The sequence below is a fragment of the Plodia interpunctella genome, chromosome 19, assembly GCF_027563975.2.
Source record: "Plodia interpunctella isolate USDA-ARS_2022_Savannah chromosome 19, ilPloInte3.2, whole genome shotgun sequence".
Classification (NCBI taxonomy): Eukaryota; Metazoa; Arthropoda; class Insecta; order Lepidoptera; family Pyralidae; genus Plodia; species Plodia interpunctella.
Window position 1 is genome coordinate 3,254,151 of NC_071312.1, and position 17,591 is coordinate 3,271,741.

The window sequence follows — 17,591 nt, forward strand, 5'->3', positions numbered from 1 at the left end:
AAGATGTGTGTGATATAATGGCAACATTTGTTAATTTTTAATCTTCTACAATTGTCTATGCACTATCAAAATGTCGCTTTCTGTTTTGGTATCATCTAGCAATAAAGGAATTATTTTTTCCTAATTTATCCATGATTTTGCGATTGATTGTCCATATTTTTAGCCATATTAATAGGAACTGATATCCACACAACAAATAGGTAAGTTATTTAACGCTGTTAGAGTCAGCGCTAGTTAGATATCGATGAACGTGCGATGCGTATAATTTTGTCGTTCTTTGATTTATTTACCTTTGTAAATGTAATATTTGTTTATACTTTTCGTTATATAGTGGCTGTTTGTGACGTATTAAACGACATTATTATAAAGATATAATTTTTGTGACCTTTGTTATTCCTTTTATTTTATGAATTTGGTTTTCCTAAATTGTAAATTATTAGGAATAATTCGGCCATTTTTTAGTAAATTGTTGTTTATTCATAGTTACATACAAGTTGTAGAATAATATTTAGTACCAATACAAAATTTGCCTTTGTTGTTTTAGCCATGAACACCACAGCCCCTACATCGGCAGATGCTTGCCTCAGCATAGTACATTCACTAATGTGCCATAGGCAGGGAGGGGAGAGTGAGAGCTTTTCAAAACGAGCTATAGAGTCACTAGTGAAGAAACTGAAGGAGAAGCGAGATGAACTGGATTCACTTATTACTGCTATCACCACTAATGGAGCTCACCCCAGCAAATGTGTTACAATTCAGAGAACTTTGGATGGCAGATTGCAGGTATGTTATGTTATAGTGTTCCCATCTCATTCAGTAAATATAACTTGTATATTTGTAAAAGTTTATCTTCAAATATGATTGTGCAGTCGGTCTCTACATAATCGAACATCTACCTTATGAACCGGTGTAAATGCACCGGTCAAACAATTATTTATCTATTGTCTCTCAATCCTGCAAGATCAATGGATTGAACATTGACTTTCAAATTACACCCAGTATATGACCTCATCTTTTTAATTTATACCTGTCTTTTTATTCAAGTGTTATTATTTTTCTTATAAAACTGACTACTGAACTTGAAAATTGCTGCTTGCATTCAATTTTTAACAGTCACTTGTGCTGTTTGATCATATATACTTACAACCTTTGTTAATAAACAAGTTCATGTACATTGAGTATCAAAACTTTATAATTTATTAAGATAATTGAGATAAAATCTCCAAACTTTAGGGCACATGTGTATTAGCTTAATTGGCTGCTAGTTTGTTAATAAAAGATAAGAAACATTTTATAGGTGATATCCTTGCACCCCAACTGCCATATGCTGAAACACTATGCTGGTAGCCAGTACATTTAATTTGTTTTTTTTTTTGTAAATTAAATTCAATATGGAGTGGTCCAAAGTAAAGAATTTTATTTATTTATTATAAATTAAAAGTAATTTTTTTTAGGTGGCTGGCCGCAAAGGATTTCCCCATGTTATATATGCCCGTATATGGCGCTGGCCGGATCTCCACAAAAATGAGTTGAAACACGTCAAGTTTTGTCAGTTTGCCTTTGATCTCAAATGTGACTCCGTCTGTGTAAATCCTTATCATTATGAGCGTGTTGTTTCACCTGGCATAGGTGAGTCATGTTCCAAATTTCCCAATGTTTTTAAATCTTATGTAACATTGAGATAATTATTGTCACAAGGGGCAAATGTATTTAAATCTTCTGGAGAGATGTAATGGTGCAAAATTGTATAAAAATCTGATGAAATACACATACTTACCTACTCAGATTAAGAATGAATAAATAATAGTTTCATTCTATGTCAACATTCCAAAGTTCCCACTGAGTGGGAAACAGGTCACAGTCCAAGTACAAGTACTCATTATGATTAAGTCTAGGTAAGATGCGCCGAAATTTCTGACCCCATCTGAAATCCATAACTTATGCATTGTCCACAAACGAGTTTGTGCCTAGCCTAGACATCTTTTGTATTCACTGATGCATTATTATGTAAAAGATTTTAGGTTTGTCCCCTCCTATTGCAGCAGTTTCTCATACTATGTTTTATTGAATTTTATTCAGAATTGTCAAAATTACTGCAGTCATAACTTGTGTCGCTGTACACAGATTGGACTCTAGTGACAAAGTGTATAAATCAAATACGTTAGATTAACGGTTAAAGTTTGTGCACGTGAACAGATACTATGCTTTTATGAGTGAGTTATAACGCTAGAGGTGGCGCCAAAATCGCAGTGTGCTAGGAAACTACACAGTCCCTTACAGTGGGGTATTGCACTGAACTGAAAGGAGCCTGGGCAGTGGAAGAGTGAGAAGCCGTATCATCTACACTTGTACTATCAGTACTTGTAAAATCCTACTTAAATATCTTTTTTAAATTAAAATTGGATTCATCAATTTCATATTCACAATAGCCTATGATATTTGATAATATTTCTCCTTACTGACGCTCTTAAAGAAAATGCTGCAGCGAAGTTTGGAACTCGGCAGTAAATTAAAGTAAATTTTTGAAGTGGTTAAGTGATGTCATCCTAAGTTGAATAAAAAATGATAAATTTGAATTCTTACAGATCTTTCAGGATTGACCCTTCAGTCGGGTCCAAGTAGACTAGTGAAGGATGAATACACAGCCGGCCTTAGTGGCAATGGCATGGACATGGACACAGGAGAACTGGTGACCATCCAACACCACGCCACCAGCCCGAGGCATCACCACTCCACCATCCCACACCATCAGTTTCAGACCACCAATATCATTATAAACCAGGGGCAAAGTAAGATTAGTTAGAAATACTTTGTTTGTACCGTTGAAATGAGATATTGATATATTTTCAAAGCTACGAAATACTAGGTACCGTTATCATACAAAATGGCCACTGCTGAGAAGAAACACTGACATGAATTGGAATTGTTGAAGAAGTTTTGACTGCATATTAGATTGTTTAGCTACCTGTTCCAATTATAAGTATCATAATAATTCAAAAGTTCATAAACAGGAATCCAGTTGGAATATTTTAGTACCTTGTTCAGTAATTGTGATCTTGGTTTATTTTGCAAATTTTCATACTTTATTTTGGTACTTAGAATTATTTGCCGGATTGTTTTGCATGCTAATTTTTCTTTGCTTTTTTTCGTGTCAGCGCCGGAAGGCGTTCCGAACATGTTTTCGCCGTCGCACGGGCCCCGACCTCCTATACGGCCGCCGGGAGCCCCTCCACAGATGGTACACTCGCCGGCACAACAAATGATCTCACCACATGGCAACAACCAGATGCCTCAACAGCAAATGATGCCTGGCACCCCTCAATTACCCCCTGGAACTCCCCAAATGGGTCCTGGAACTCCCCAAATGGGACCTGGAACTCCCCAAATGGGTCCTGGAACTCCCCAAATGGGTCCTGGAACTCCCCAAATTGGCCCTGGAACACCTCAGATGGGACCGGGGACACCGCAAATGGGGCCAGGGACCCCGCAAATGGGGACAAATGTGCCGCAGATGGCTTCACCGAGAATGGCCTCAGCGCCTACTCAGATGTCACCGGGTACCCCTCAAATGCAGAATATGAATCAAGGAATGCCGATCCCAAGTCCTCATCAGATGGCTATGGGGCAGCAAAGGGCCATAGCTCCGAAACTGGAGCCCCCTGATACAATGGACGCGCGAGCGATGTGGCTGCCTAAAAGACTGAACCATTGTAAGCTTAATTATTTTATTTTGCACTATTATTTTTAGTACACACTTGATTTTTTTCGTAGTTTGTGTGATGCTATTTTTTATTTTACTGTGTGTAGTTAGTATGAAGTTGACTATTTCTTTCAGCGGCTTTGCCGGTCAGTATGTCACCAGGCGGCACCACACCTCTGATAGACGGTACAACTACAACCTTTTTCACCTCAGAACAAACTACCACAGATACTCAATTAACACAGACTTTGCCAGGTAAGTTAGTATTCACATTTAAAAATTTCAGCTTGCGATTGTATGTTTGGAAATTAATGTACTAAAATACACACTTTAGAATATTTTACGTAAGTCTTGAGAAGAAAAAGTTTATATTCTTTGTGACCCTTGTTTGTGATAGATGTCCTGAATTTTTTCATCTCATTAAGTTTTGAAAATGGTGTTGCCAGAGAAATTTCAAGATATGTAACATTTTGAAGAACAGTTTTCAAAACTTGCCAATATATATACGAATATAATTAATTAATGGCCTTTAAAAATGAGAGTAAAGTGAAGCATTTTAGACAAGGCGTAACTATCGTAGGCGTAACACTATGAGGGTGGATTGGATAGTAACTACCGAGGTGTATACTCTGCTTTTCACTTAGAAATTGACAAATTGTATAAATAAGCATTCTAATATTTTTTCGTACTTGGCCACTTAATTGGCCACATAACAGCTGATTAGATGAAAATGTTACTTTTTGCTCTAGAGCATTTTATTTTGTATGAGATTTTTTTACGCTCTTCAGAAATTCTAAGACGAAGAATTTGCTCTGTGTTCTAGAGCTTAAAATTTTAGGCGTCTTACATCCAATCATAATGTCGAACTTTACAATGAAGTGAAAATGTGATTGGTCTTTGTCTACACCGTGATCAAACTTACAGTAGGCACAGCGGCGGTCTCTCCAGTGGCCGCGGAGACCTCCCAGCAGAACGGCTTCGCCACAGCCACCAGCCCCGCTCCACAGCCCAGCCCACTACCCCACCGCACCCAGCAACAGCAACAGGGTGAGAAATATGTTTTTTATTTTATTAAATCATTTATTAAATGAAATTAGGCTTTCACGGGCACTTTTCCACGTCATATTCTAAATTAAATGATGTTTACCAAAGCTACAAACTACTAGCATTTCTGAACGACCACCACTGCTGAGAAGAAACGCCGAAGGAAACTCATTCAAACTGTGTTGGTCCCTATCATGCCAGAAGGGCTTATTCAATTCAATATATCTTTGTTTATACTTTTTTTGGTAGTATAAGGAAGAAAGACATTGAGTATCACTAAGAATATAAAAGTTCTAAACTATTTGGCAGTGTACGTCAATGTATATAATAATTTACGACGAAAGTTCAGTTTCAGTTGTCAAATCGAATCAAGACTCATTTATAATATTACCCTGTTATTCATAAAAAGTTAAAGTATACTTTAAACTGAAGTGTGTTTTGTCTCTGTCTGTCAATGTCAAATATTTTAAAGTACTTTATCTTAAAACATGCTAAAACTTTTTATGAAGAGGATTAGTTAGGAAGATAGGATTAGAATGTTGATTTATGATATTGGGGTAGGTACCTGGACGGGCAACAACACGCTGACGTATACGCAGAGCCTCGCCCCGCCCCCCGCCGCGCCCCCCGCGCCGCAGGACACGCAAACGCCGCACCATCACCATTACTGTGAGATATATCCATGATCATCTTGTTGGTATTGTAAATTTAGCACTCACTTTACTATCACTACATAGATAAAACAAAGTCGCTTCCCGCCGTCTCTCCCTATATATATTTAGATCTTTCAAACTACGTAACGGATTTTGATGTGGGTTTTTAAAATAGATAATGAAATTTCTGAGGTTTATATGTATAATTTATTATGTACCTGAGCGAAGCCGAGACGGGCCACTACACCTATATAATTGACTTTGTTGCGCTTTTGTATATTTGTTTGTGAATTTCACGATCGTTTTGAACTTCATCGCGGGCGGTCATTAGTGTTTATTTTTACCATAGACAGTTATTAATTCAATTACCTAAAGTACTGCTACAGTTAATTTTATAAATGTTTAATCAAAAAAGAAATGTTTATTTAAAAACATTATCGGACCCTAATGAATCGCTACACGTCGCGTTCAAACGCTCGTGAAATTTACCCACCCTGTCTACCCACATTTGTCTACCTACATTTGGTCTTACTACAACTAACCTTTACAAACCGTATATAATATACTGTTGTAATGTTTAAGTTGTAAACTGTTGCGTGCACCAATACATAAATAAGTTGTTTGCAGTTTTTAACACATAATTAATTTCTTTATCTAGTGATAAAGAAATAAATTATTTATAACTGAATACTATAAGGCTTATGCTCTTGTGCGTTCTATAACAGTTTATATTTAAATATGAATTCTACAATTAATTTTTAGTTAATGGCAATCCCGGCGGTTTACTGTCAAGCCAGCCAGCACCAGAGTACTGGTGCTCTGTTGCGTACTTCGAGCTCGACACGCAAGTTGGGGAGACCTTCAAGGTTCCCTCCAGCAGACCCAACGTTACTGTAAGTATCAAATGGTGAAATAACTAGTTATTTTTAACTTTAAAAAACTAGCATTAAGTTTTTAGTTTTCGCTTATAATACATAAAAGAAATTAATAACAAAGTGTGAGAGTTTGCGCCCTTTTAAATAAAAGCTTGTAATACGGTATACTATGTTTATTTGGAAATACCACCCTGATAGTCATATTATTAAATCAACAAAATTGTTTTTACACTCGTCCCTAATGCCATATTACACTTAATATATAATATTTTAAATTACATCCAAAATATTACTTTTATTGTTTTAGGTGGACGGCTATGTGGATCCTTCAGGAGGCAACAGATTTTGTCTAGGAGCCCTAAGTAATGTACACAGAACGGAACAAAGCGAACGAGCAAGGTAGAATTATTTTTATTTCCAAATACAGATCATAAACTGCTTATTTGTGTAGCTTACTTCAAGCTAAGATATTTTAAAGTCGAGTGAGTGAATATGTTTTTGTATAGTGCGGTAAGTTAAATAATAAATAAATAAATAATTATATTAGGACAAATCACACAGATTGAGCTAGCCCCAAAGTAAGTTCCGAGACTTGTGTTATGGGATACTAACTCAACGATACTATATTTTATAACAAGTACATATATAGATAAACATCCAAGACCCGGGCCAATCAGAAAATGATCGTTTTCCATCATGATCCGACTGGGGATCGAACCCGGAAGTTATAAAACAAAACTTGATCCATTTTATATTTTATACAAGAGTGCTACTTTACCGACGCGTATAGTTGAGCTGTTTTACCGACACTTACCGCCAGAAATATTAACTGTAATTGTAATTAATTTACGCCAGATGTACATTCAAATGCCCCAACGATGTCGTCAATTAGCCTATAATAATAAGTCGGCATTTAAACCATTATTATTTTCAAAATTTTTATTTCAGACTGCATATTGGCAAAGGCGTTCAACTTGATCTGCGAGGCGAAGGCGATGTTTGGCTCCGTTGTTTGTCCGACCACTCGGTGTTCGTGCAGTCGTACTACTTGGACAGGGAGGCGGGAAGAGCGCCCGGTGACGCTGTGCACAAGATATACCCTTCTGCGTGTATTAAGGTCAGTGATTCCATTATTTAAAACTGGCGCACAAAATTAAAAAAAAAACAAAATTATGTACTAAACGCTATATAGAATTCTCTACCAGTCTGTACCAGTCAACCATAAGACCAAATAGATATAGCATTAAGATGTGTTGATGTGCATGTAATAAATAGAAAACTTACCCTAAACTAATAATACAAGTAAATTAACAAAGAATCACATATACATATATAATTATTGCAAGTTAACATCAAGTCAAATCAGAGATTTTTATCCATGTTTCAAATTATATGGGGCTTGTTTGACACTGACACCAGTAGTGACGTTACAAATTTGGGAGTCAAGCGTTTTAAGAGAACAAAAAAAAAACTAAATGTTACAAATAATCAATTGAAATTATATTTCATCATTTTATACACAGACAACTACTTTGTACTAGCGGCTCGCCCCGGCTTTGCTCGGGTAAAACCATAACCATACATCAAAATCGGCTAGTAGTTTTTTAATTTATCCATTACAAAAAAAAAAACAAAAATACAAATCGTTTCTCTTCATTGGTATTATTATATTCGGGGTCATTTTGATTTATGACACTGTAACTCGTCCCCAGGTGTTCGACCTGCGGCAATGCCACCGTCAGATGCAGACGCAGGCGGCCACAGCGCAGGCGGCCGCCGCGGCGCAGGCTGCAGCCGTCGCCGGCCACATCCAGCCGCAACACGCGCAGATGAACAAGTGTAAGTTATGTACAGTAACATCACAGTCACTGTGGGTGAGTGACCTTGGGTGTTTATTTTATTTTTCAAGAACAAATTTTAATTTTGTCTCTTGATTGATCTTGATTTACAGGACGGCGAAACACAGGCGACCATGATTGTAAATAGCGTGACTACATAACAAAAACAAAATGCTCAGCTGAAATATTAGATACTCTGTGCTTGTCGTCATTGGTTGCAAACTTGCTATTGTCTATGACCTAGATGCGCACGCTGATTAACATCATCATCACATAATGAGAATTAGATGACAGGTGACCTGATTAGTAAAGTTTATTGTGTAGGTCTAACAGCAGCAGCGGGTATCGGCGTGGACGACCTGCGGCGGCTGTGCATCGTGCGGCTGTCGTTCGTGAAGGGCTGGGGCCCCGACTACCCGCGGACCTCAATCAAGGAGACCCCATGCTGGGTTGAAGTGCATCTCCATAGGTATGCATATGTAACTTAACTAAAACAACAGCGAGTTACCGGGTATTTTCTTTGCTCAGCATATAAACCTCGCAGTTCGGTGGAGAAATGCTACCAGCATACTGGGCACGTTGCTTCGAACCCTCTGGAACCATCAGTTTGCTTTCCTGATCAGTCTACTTGTCGAAACAGTCTACTTTACCAGTTGACGTAGTTTTCCAAATGTCATATGCAACATGTTCAAGGAAATTTTTAATTATACAAAAGAACTCCATTCTTATATCTGGATCATTCTTATTTTATCTGATAAATATGGTTTAGGAGGCTTTTTCATCCACGCATTTTCTTTTAATTTAATTCCAGGGCTTTGCAGTTATTGGATGAGGTACTCCACACGATGCCCATCGACGGTCCGCGGAGCACCATCGAGTAGGAGTTGATCGGCTTCTTTTGAGGCCTTCGAGCGAACGGACCGTGTGCCGTGCAGTGACAGTGTTGACAGTGTAGTGTCGTGTACGGATTGTGTTGGCGTGACAAGTGTTGGGACGTTCAGGCTCAGGGAGGAGTGTTTTATGAGTGTACTGGTTTTGTGACTGAAGCAGTGGTGGTTCAGACTGTGTGATTGAAAAGTCTTAAGTTCGAATCCTACATGTGTCACAGGAGTTTGTGTTATTTTTTGTATTACTTTAATTATTCAAATGTGGCACTAATAGTCTATGCCAATAAGACACGTCGTGTTGTTTACTTGCTTCCTGTAAGGAAAACATCGTGAGTAAACCTGTTGTTTTTATTGTCAAACTTTGTCTTCGTTATAAATATCTACTTTCTATAGCAAGACATGATAATACAAATTTTAAAAAGGGTTGGCCTCCTGGGTTTCACAATGTAAAATGAATTTTTAATATAACATTTACCATTAAAGTATATTTTATATTTTCTCACATAAACTCTTATCAGTATCAGTTATAGTATTGGTGCACTCATAAAATGTGAACCTCTAGCTCTAGGTTTTGTTGTAACTTCGAAAACAATTTACAATTAATTTTCATTGAACTATATAAAATAATAAATCAAATAGTGATTACTAATTACGTTATGGTTGCCATATAGCATTTTATAAGTTGTTATAATATTTTTTATCTATATTTTACTTTTCGGCCCTGTCTTCCAAATTGATTCTTTTATTTTGTCTTCCGTTTTCCCAAAATTGTTGGAAATTGTTTTGGATTGGTATGTTTATGAAAGGTAACAATCATTGCACAGTGTTGCATCGCTCGTGTTTATAAAAAAAAGGTGAACTGATAATTTATGTCTTGTATTTATTTACTAAATAAGGGTGGTCTGTAAGCAAAAATGATATTGTAACTTCACTTTGTTTCATGCATACTATAAAATTGCTGTAATACGAACAAAGTTTGTACTTCAGCGTTTTTAGAATACAAATTGAGTAAAGGTTTATTTTAGTTCAGCATAGCTAGTAGCCAGTTTAGCTTTGATGTAATAATTAAAGATATTGCTAATTTCAATCATTGATTACTGGAAAAAACTTGTGCATCACTTGGTTGATATACATATATTTTTAGGGGCTGTGTAAGGATCAGGTGTTCCTTTGAAAATAGTTCCACGCCACAGTCATACATTTCATGTATACATGTATGTCGTTAGCAATAACACACCTGAAACGAAACATACTTACTCTTTACTGATCACCCTTATAATACATGTAGGTTTAAATGTAGCTATCTATATATTATATAACAGTATTGAGAGAACAAACTAAATAATAGAGTGAAGGATCTCACTAAACTATTTTCACAAATCTTAAAAAATCGTTATTTAAGATAATATTTAACATGAATCAGCTCAAGTATGAGTTAGTGAACTTTATACGAATTTTAGCAGCAGTTATACCAAATAAGGCATTTTTGTACTAAAATAAGGTTAAATACGACAAGACATAATTATAGTTCAACTTGAAAGAAGCCAAATCGGATTAGCTTTTGTCCTAGTGAGTGTAAGATAGATTAGTGTTAGTTACGTAATTTATGATAGGATATGCGGCGAGAGCGGGGTAGGTGAGGTTGTATTTTATAGTTTGATGTGCCTAATTAGTGGAATTGCATGAATCGTACAAAAAAAAATTACGTAAGACCCTAGAACTTGATTGATCAGATTATGAGTTTTTTAATATTTTTATTTGAAACTAAATTTTTGTAAGAAAATCGATTTGGATATATTGGCATTAGCTTCCATTATCTATGCTTTTTGAAAATAATAAATAATGATTAAATTCAGAAATTCATGCAATTTAGCTAAATTATTTTAGATGATCTGTGATGTGCTAACAAAATGTCGATAAGCTAGGATGCTCGGCCGCTGCGAACACTCGCCAAAACCTCTCATCTTTGGTGAATGTTAGACTAAGTTAGTCTAAGTATAAAATGACATATTTTGTGTACGAATCGTAAACGGTTTAGTAGGTACATAGTGTAAGAGTATAGTGGGAAAATGGGTCCGAAATTTGACTCGGGAAATGGAAGGGGTTATTTGCTTTTTACATACACATCTATTTTCAATATATAAATACTTTGTTACCTAGTTTAAAAAATGACAGAGTTATGGCTTTGATGTCCTTCCCATAAAGTTAGAAGAAAAAAATAATGTAATTTTTTTCTCTCTATCAATATTTTTGGCCCCTTCTGTAATTGTAGTTATAGTGAGTTGTTGTGTATGGTTGCGTTTTTGTATTTTGAACCCTCATTATTTGAGATTTCGTAGTTTGCTTAAGAATTGCTTTAATATTTTATTACGACTTGCACATACGATTGATACGTTTTATTACTGTTAGTGAGTGTTTTTTTAATTATTATTCGAGCTTAGTTTTTATGAATAAATATTAGATGGTAAAGAGAGCAGTTCAGGATTTGTTATATATTATTTTCGGTAAATATTCCTGAGATATTAATTTGTTACTGACATCACAATTCGGTTTATATTTGTTATTGATTTTGATTACTTGTTATCACTGATCACATTTTGGCATAAAAATGATTCCCCTGAACATTACAAAAAATATATACTAATTTGCGTAATTGTGGATTTTATTTATGATTACTATAAATTATATTAATATTGAAAAAAGTGTATATTCGTCTGATAAATATATATTTATTGCAATATAAAAATATTAACACCTTGATTCATATATGATCAGTGAAAATAGGTCTTACAATTATTTTTCTTTTCGATTCTACAAATTATTGTTACCACTTAATGTTTTGGAGTGCGAGTTGTGTAAATAGTACAATTTATGGAAATTAATATGGATATTTTTAATATACTGAGATGCGAGCGGAGAAAACTGCAGAGGCGAAAGCACATTTGTATATACAAACTGTTTGGTTCTATATTATCTTTTTTAAAAAAAAAAATTGGGCTACTTTAAACGTAGTTGGGTTGTCGCACTTTTTTTTTATTTAAATAAAAGATTTTGTTGAGATTTTAAGCATTTTTTTTGTGTCGTCAAATAATTACTTTGATGTATACAAACGTGCTATCACTTAAAATATTATAATATATACAGGTGTTTGCGAGTCGGTACTTAGAAATTATATTCAAGAAATTTCTCATAATAAGCTTCACAAAAATTATATCAAAAATACCTCTTTTATAGTGATGAAAAGGATTCAAAGGGTTTTTAGATATTATTATGTGGTAAGTTTTTTAAAGATGTTCAAGTTTTGAATGATATTTGTCAAATTCTACATTAAGCAGTTACTTACCCAAGCTGTTTCAAATTTCAATTTTATGTGAAACCATTGCAGTTTTTGAAGATATACCGAAGTTATCCAAAGTTGATTGTTGGACGTAACTGTTCGCTTTTGTAAATACGCGAGTCGTGAACGCGAGTTTGGCCCTTAAGGCTTACGATTTAAATGTTATTATTCCATATTTTTTTCAAGCACAACACGAGATTATCTGGATTTCGATATTAACCTTCACTGCAGAATAAAGTTGAAAGTTACATGGCAGTATAATGAGCATTGTATTTAAGATACGTTGTCAACACAGTTTAATTTCGACACTTTAATTTAACGAATGTTTTTATAGTTACATGTGTCGGAATAGTTAATACTTAAAGCTGTCAACGTTATGTCCCGATTTGATTTTGTACTTTACATTTTCTATATTTTTGAGAACATTTTGTCAGTCAACTAATATACAACACTATACAAAATGTCCTAATATGAAATAGCTTTGCAATAAATACTAATTTAGTAAGTATATAAATTTTAAAGCAATAACATGTTCAAAATGTATTCATAGAAGAGTTTGTTTTATAAAATTATCAAATTTCCTTTTATTTATAGTTAAATAGTGCGTTTATTTAACACTTTGGTCGATTATTTGGTTAACTCTTTGTACCACATATTATTTTATTACGAGACACATTGTTCGTACTAATAAAAGTACATTATTCTCAGTATTTATTTATTTTATTCATATCCCAAAACGTAAGTGAAATATGTGCATTGTGCATAGTTTCGTGCCAAGATGATCTGTATTCTATACATTTTACTATGGTTACGATAATATAGCATAAGGTTATATCCAAATCCATTTTTACTATTTAATCGTTCGCAATTTGTTGTTTTGTATCATTTCGAAAATAATGACATCTTGGTTCAAAATTTACAAGCGGAAGCGATAGGTGCTATCCTATCAGATCCCAAAAAAAGAACATTTTACTGTTACATTAGGGTAACGCTGGCCAAAAATGGGTTAAAATATACGGTAAAACGATTGTTTCATTTTTATCCGATAAACGATTTAATCCGATAAACCCAAAGACTACTCGATTTAGTAAAAATATACATAACCTATCTTGTAGTGTTGGTAGAGGATACAAATACAACACAACTTTTTCAACACTCCTTCTGTCCTGATTTCACTCTTCGATTAGTAAGCTCACATGAAATAAAATAAGGTTTTTTACAGAAATGTCATTTTTGACACAAGCTTTCATTGTTGTTAGCATGGAATTAGTAGGTACTCCGAGTACCTACTAAGAGATCCTACGTCTGGGTGTATCATACATAATGCATAATCTTGGTTGCAAGATTCCACATATACATACACATTGCAAGTTAAATAAAAGCTTATAAAAACCGCTTAAATTCGCTTCTTAGACCACACTCTAATAGAATTTCGTCTTTCGGTCACACTATAAATACTGATGGCGACTCACTCTCAGCTTCGGCAGAGTTCCAACGCAAACGTGAAAGATATATAAAATATGTCATGAAATTGGGTAGGGTGTCGAATTTGCTGCTAAAGTCAAAATCGAGTCTCAGTGGTCTTTCAATAGTAATGATATGCATTACTTTTGAAAGACCACTGAGGCTTTCAATAGTAATGATATGCATTACTATTGAAAGATCACATGGTGTCGATTCGGCTAAATGTGATTCGATTATCAAAGCTACGAAACAAATGTTTCGGAACGACCAGAGACATGCTGATAGACACTCATGAGTGTTTCTGGTAGAGATAAAATCGATTAGGGCTTCTGAGCACATAGCACTTATCAAGAACTGTATAATCTCAGTATCACGCGTAAAAAAATTGCATCACATATTAGCGCTCTTTTTATTATACTTATTGATGTTAGCCATAGTATTGTGGTAGATGTGTAGAGAAACCGAAATTATCTCAAGGAAGTGACGAGTGTCAGTGGCAACCTTCAGGCTAAATCTAACATCTAATTTTATAGCTTCCACTCAAGTTGCCTGCTTTACCTAAATGCGTGTATGGTCCGGGTGAGCAGTGCCCACCCCAAAAATTTACAGAAAACAAATTACAGAAAAAGCTGGTCTCGCATGGCTTGAGGTCGTGTGTGATGTCGAACTACTTCGAAAATACCAACTCTACAAAATATTTTGTAATGGGCGTATCTAGATATATTTAGTTTGTTCAAAAATGCAATGCTTTAGCTTCCTTATTATTTGAAATTCGGACTGACCAGCTAAACCTTAACTATCAAAAGCATAGTTATATACCTACCTTTATTCTGCATACTAGCGTACAAATGTACCTTCCTTACGATTAGGCTTTATAATTACCATACGATTTAGCTGAAAAGTATAATGAATTTCATTTCACGATTTACCATTTCATTCTACGTGCTGATCGGCATTGAGTTATTAGGTACGTGTGTGTGTGGTTAAAATCCCATTTAATTTCTAGACGAGGGCAAATTTGTTTACGAAACCTTCACACGATCGTTATTTTGCAGATCAAATACGTTTCACGGATATGAAGTTTATGCACTCCATTTATTTTTATCTGTGATTTTTGTATTTGTATCACGAAATATATCATTACCGATCGGGATCACGTAAACAAAATTGTTTATTTCAGCAGCAAGTAAATATTATATTCATTATATAGGTATATTATTTCATAGCGTAATGGCGTCAAAGTTGTGACAAAGTTCAAAAGAATAGATTGGTGACAAGCATTGTCCAATAAGTACCTAAACATGATTTTTATTTTAAAATTGCTCTTTTTTTTCTACTTTTTATGACTTAGTCATGGTAGAAAGTAGGTAAATAGTAATAAAGAACCTCATCATGTTTAAGTACATATAGGTAATTACTTTATATAATTTATACATAATTTATTCACTACTAGGTACTATTATTATTACTATTTCAATGTGATTTAGGTAAATGAAGTAAGTAAGTTATGTAAGCCACATCCTACTTAATATTTTTAACGGTTTTCTTTCATGCTATTTCGGTCGTAGTTTTCTTTTGCATTTATATGAAATACTGAATATCTAGCCAGTAAATACAGAATAGTGATAAATATAAGTAGTGGTGGGCAGCTCGCGAGAATATTCGGAAATATTTTTATTATATTTTTAGCACGAGGCCGGCACTGTTTACACGAATACGATCGCTATTCAACCTCCGATCCGCGTTTTATATTCGTTTATCTGTGTAAAAGCTGGTATTAGGGCACATGCATCGAAGAATGACGACACTAAACGCGATAAATATTGGTCGAATAGCGATAAAAATTCAAGTTATAGGTGCTGTCACTGTAGATAATGGAAATATATATAAAATACTGTACTTGACTAACTGCAAATCACTCTTACCTGGAAGATTTCTTGTAGTAGGTAAACAAATCATATTTAAGTATGAATAGAAACCGTAGAGGTATTTATTTTTAAACCCTGTAAGTATCTTGTTGCATTTAATTTTTTTCTAGCCAGAAGCCACGTATTCATACTTTTTTATTACGTCAACTTATTATATTAAAGTGGCTCAATTTAATATAATAAGTTGACATAATAAAAAAGTATGAATACGTGGCTTTACAAATCAAAATTTTCAACGCAGCGCGTGTGGCATAGTGGGAATTTGTTAATTAATTCTAGTTTTGACCTACGAGAATGACCGATTAACACCAATATGTCAAGTGAGTTACTACCTAAATCTTTTGTAAGTAGCTGTTTTAGCTACATTTTTAGTATTTTTATGGGAGCAAGCTGCCCATCCCTGCCCCCCCTTGGCGACAACCTTGAATGGCTGTACCAAAAGCTCTTGTTTCTTACAATGCTTCTACCCTACACAACACCAAGTATAGGTGACCGCATTTTTACAGAGCATTTGAGACAAGGAATCCAAAAAAGAAGCAAAAAAAAAAACATTTTACGCTTTGGAAACAAACAAAGCAATATATACATAGCCTAGGTACATAAGCTTATAATGATTAAATTTTGCAAAACTAAAAAGACAAGTAACCTTTTCAGTTTTTTGTGCCTCGGACTTATGAAGATGAGTCACCGTCCTACAAATTAGTTTAAAAATTACAGGAAGGATTTACGTATGTAGTATTTATAAAAACGTATACAGTTTGTTATTCTTATCTCATTGTTAAACAAAAGGTGTCAGGTACCTCAATTGTTAAGGAAGATAAGAAATTGAGAATTCCACATTTTAAGCTTAAAAGTGATATATCTTACTGAGAAACGTGTGAATGAATTAAAAATAAGATTTATCTTTTCTCCTTATGTCTGCCGTTACCTACTCCCTGCGTTGCAATTATATGATAACGAGTCGAGATATTATCTGTGTCGATAATTAATCGATCGATGTCGAAATGAGCGAATAGTGATCTAATAAAGCCTGCGTGCTGCCAGTATGATTCACCAACTTGCCCTCAAAATCTCCGTTGATTTCATTGCAGAAATATAGCTGTTTGACATAAATAAGATTCATAATACAAAGATGGCGATTCCCGTGCTAAAATTGCATGAAACCCGTGAACATCCTGATGGACACAAGAAATGTATATATGTACATACTTAATAGTTACATACATATGTATGCATACGTATACATATATATTTCTTATAATATTATAAAGATCATAAGACATTTTTGGGTAAAAAGGAATCTTCATAATGGTAGGGTAAGTGAAAATTATAAATTCGATATTCAATTTAGAAGATAGTGACTGAAGTGAAGATGTTAGAACTAACATGTCACTTCCGAATCCTAGATAGAACTATCTAAGATTCGGAACCCTTACCCCTATATAGGATCACAGACGATAAGATACTACAAAATTTTGTGATTTTCATCAATTTAGTCGTTCAATTAAATACCATAAATATTTCATTATCATGAAGGTTTTACAGTACAAAAAGTATATAATTAAGTACAGGCAAATAAAATTTACATAAATTGAAAAGCAATCAAAACTGTTTTCGCAACAGGAAAGTCGAGAATATGTATTTTATTTTCGAGAAACCGTGTCAGGTGCTCTCTGTCTGGAGATATAACAAGGCGGTGTTAAGAAATAATATATAATTATTATGAGAGGAACAATCCGCAACTTTGTGCCGAAATAGCACTCTTACTCAGTTAGTGATGTTCGAAAGTTATCGATATATTATATGTACAGAACTATTTCAGTATTACACTATGCTTTCTTAAAACTGATCACATGAATTTGAAA

The 17,591-nt window shown here is 34.5% G+C and overlaps 1 protein-coding gene across 2 annotated transcripts; it reads left to right on the plus strand.

Moving 5' to 3' along the window:
* The first annotated feature begins 40 nt into the window (after positions 1-40).
* Positions 41-13,044, plus strand: Med (Medea). 2 transcript variants are annotated; one of them, XM_053759589.1, is made up of 14 exons: positions 41-200; positions 545-783; positions 1,455-1,629; positions 2,586-2,789; positions 3,156-3,710; positions 3,836-3,955; positions 4,625-4,747; positions 5,306-5,413; positions 6,160-6,290; positions 6,580-6,671; positions 7,221-7,389; positions 7,985-8,111; positions 8,435-8,579; positions 8,922-13,044. In XM_053759589.1, the coding sequence occupies exons 2-14, from the start codon at positions 547-549 to the stop codon at positions 8,989-8,991; spliced, it is 2,256 nt and encodes a 751-aa protein (XP_053615564.1). In that variant the 5' UTR covers positions 41-200; positions 545-546; the 3' UTR covers positions 8,992-13,044. The 2 variants fall into 2 exon arrangements, with proteins under 2 accessions (XP_053615564.1, XP_053615565.1); XM_053759590.1 differs by lacking the exon at positions 3,156-3,710.
* The last annotated feature ends 4,547 nt before the right edge of the window (positions 13,045-17,591 follow it).

Excerpts from the sequence above, each read along its gene's own strand:
- Med (XM_053759589.1), top strand. The coding sequence starts at position 547 with ATGAACACCACAGCCCCTACATCGGCAGATGCTTGCCTCAGCATAGTA. Across the intron at positions 784-1,454 it reads CTTTGGATGGCAGATTGCAG|GTGGCTGGCCGCAAAGGATT; the intron begins GTATGTTATGTT and ends AATTTTTTTTAG. Across the intron at positions 5,414-6,159 it reads GCCGCACCATCACCATTACT|TTAATGGCAATCCCGGCGGT; the intron begins GTGAGATATATC and ends ATTAATTTTTAG.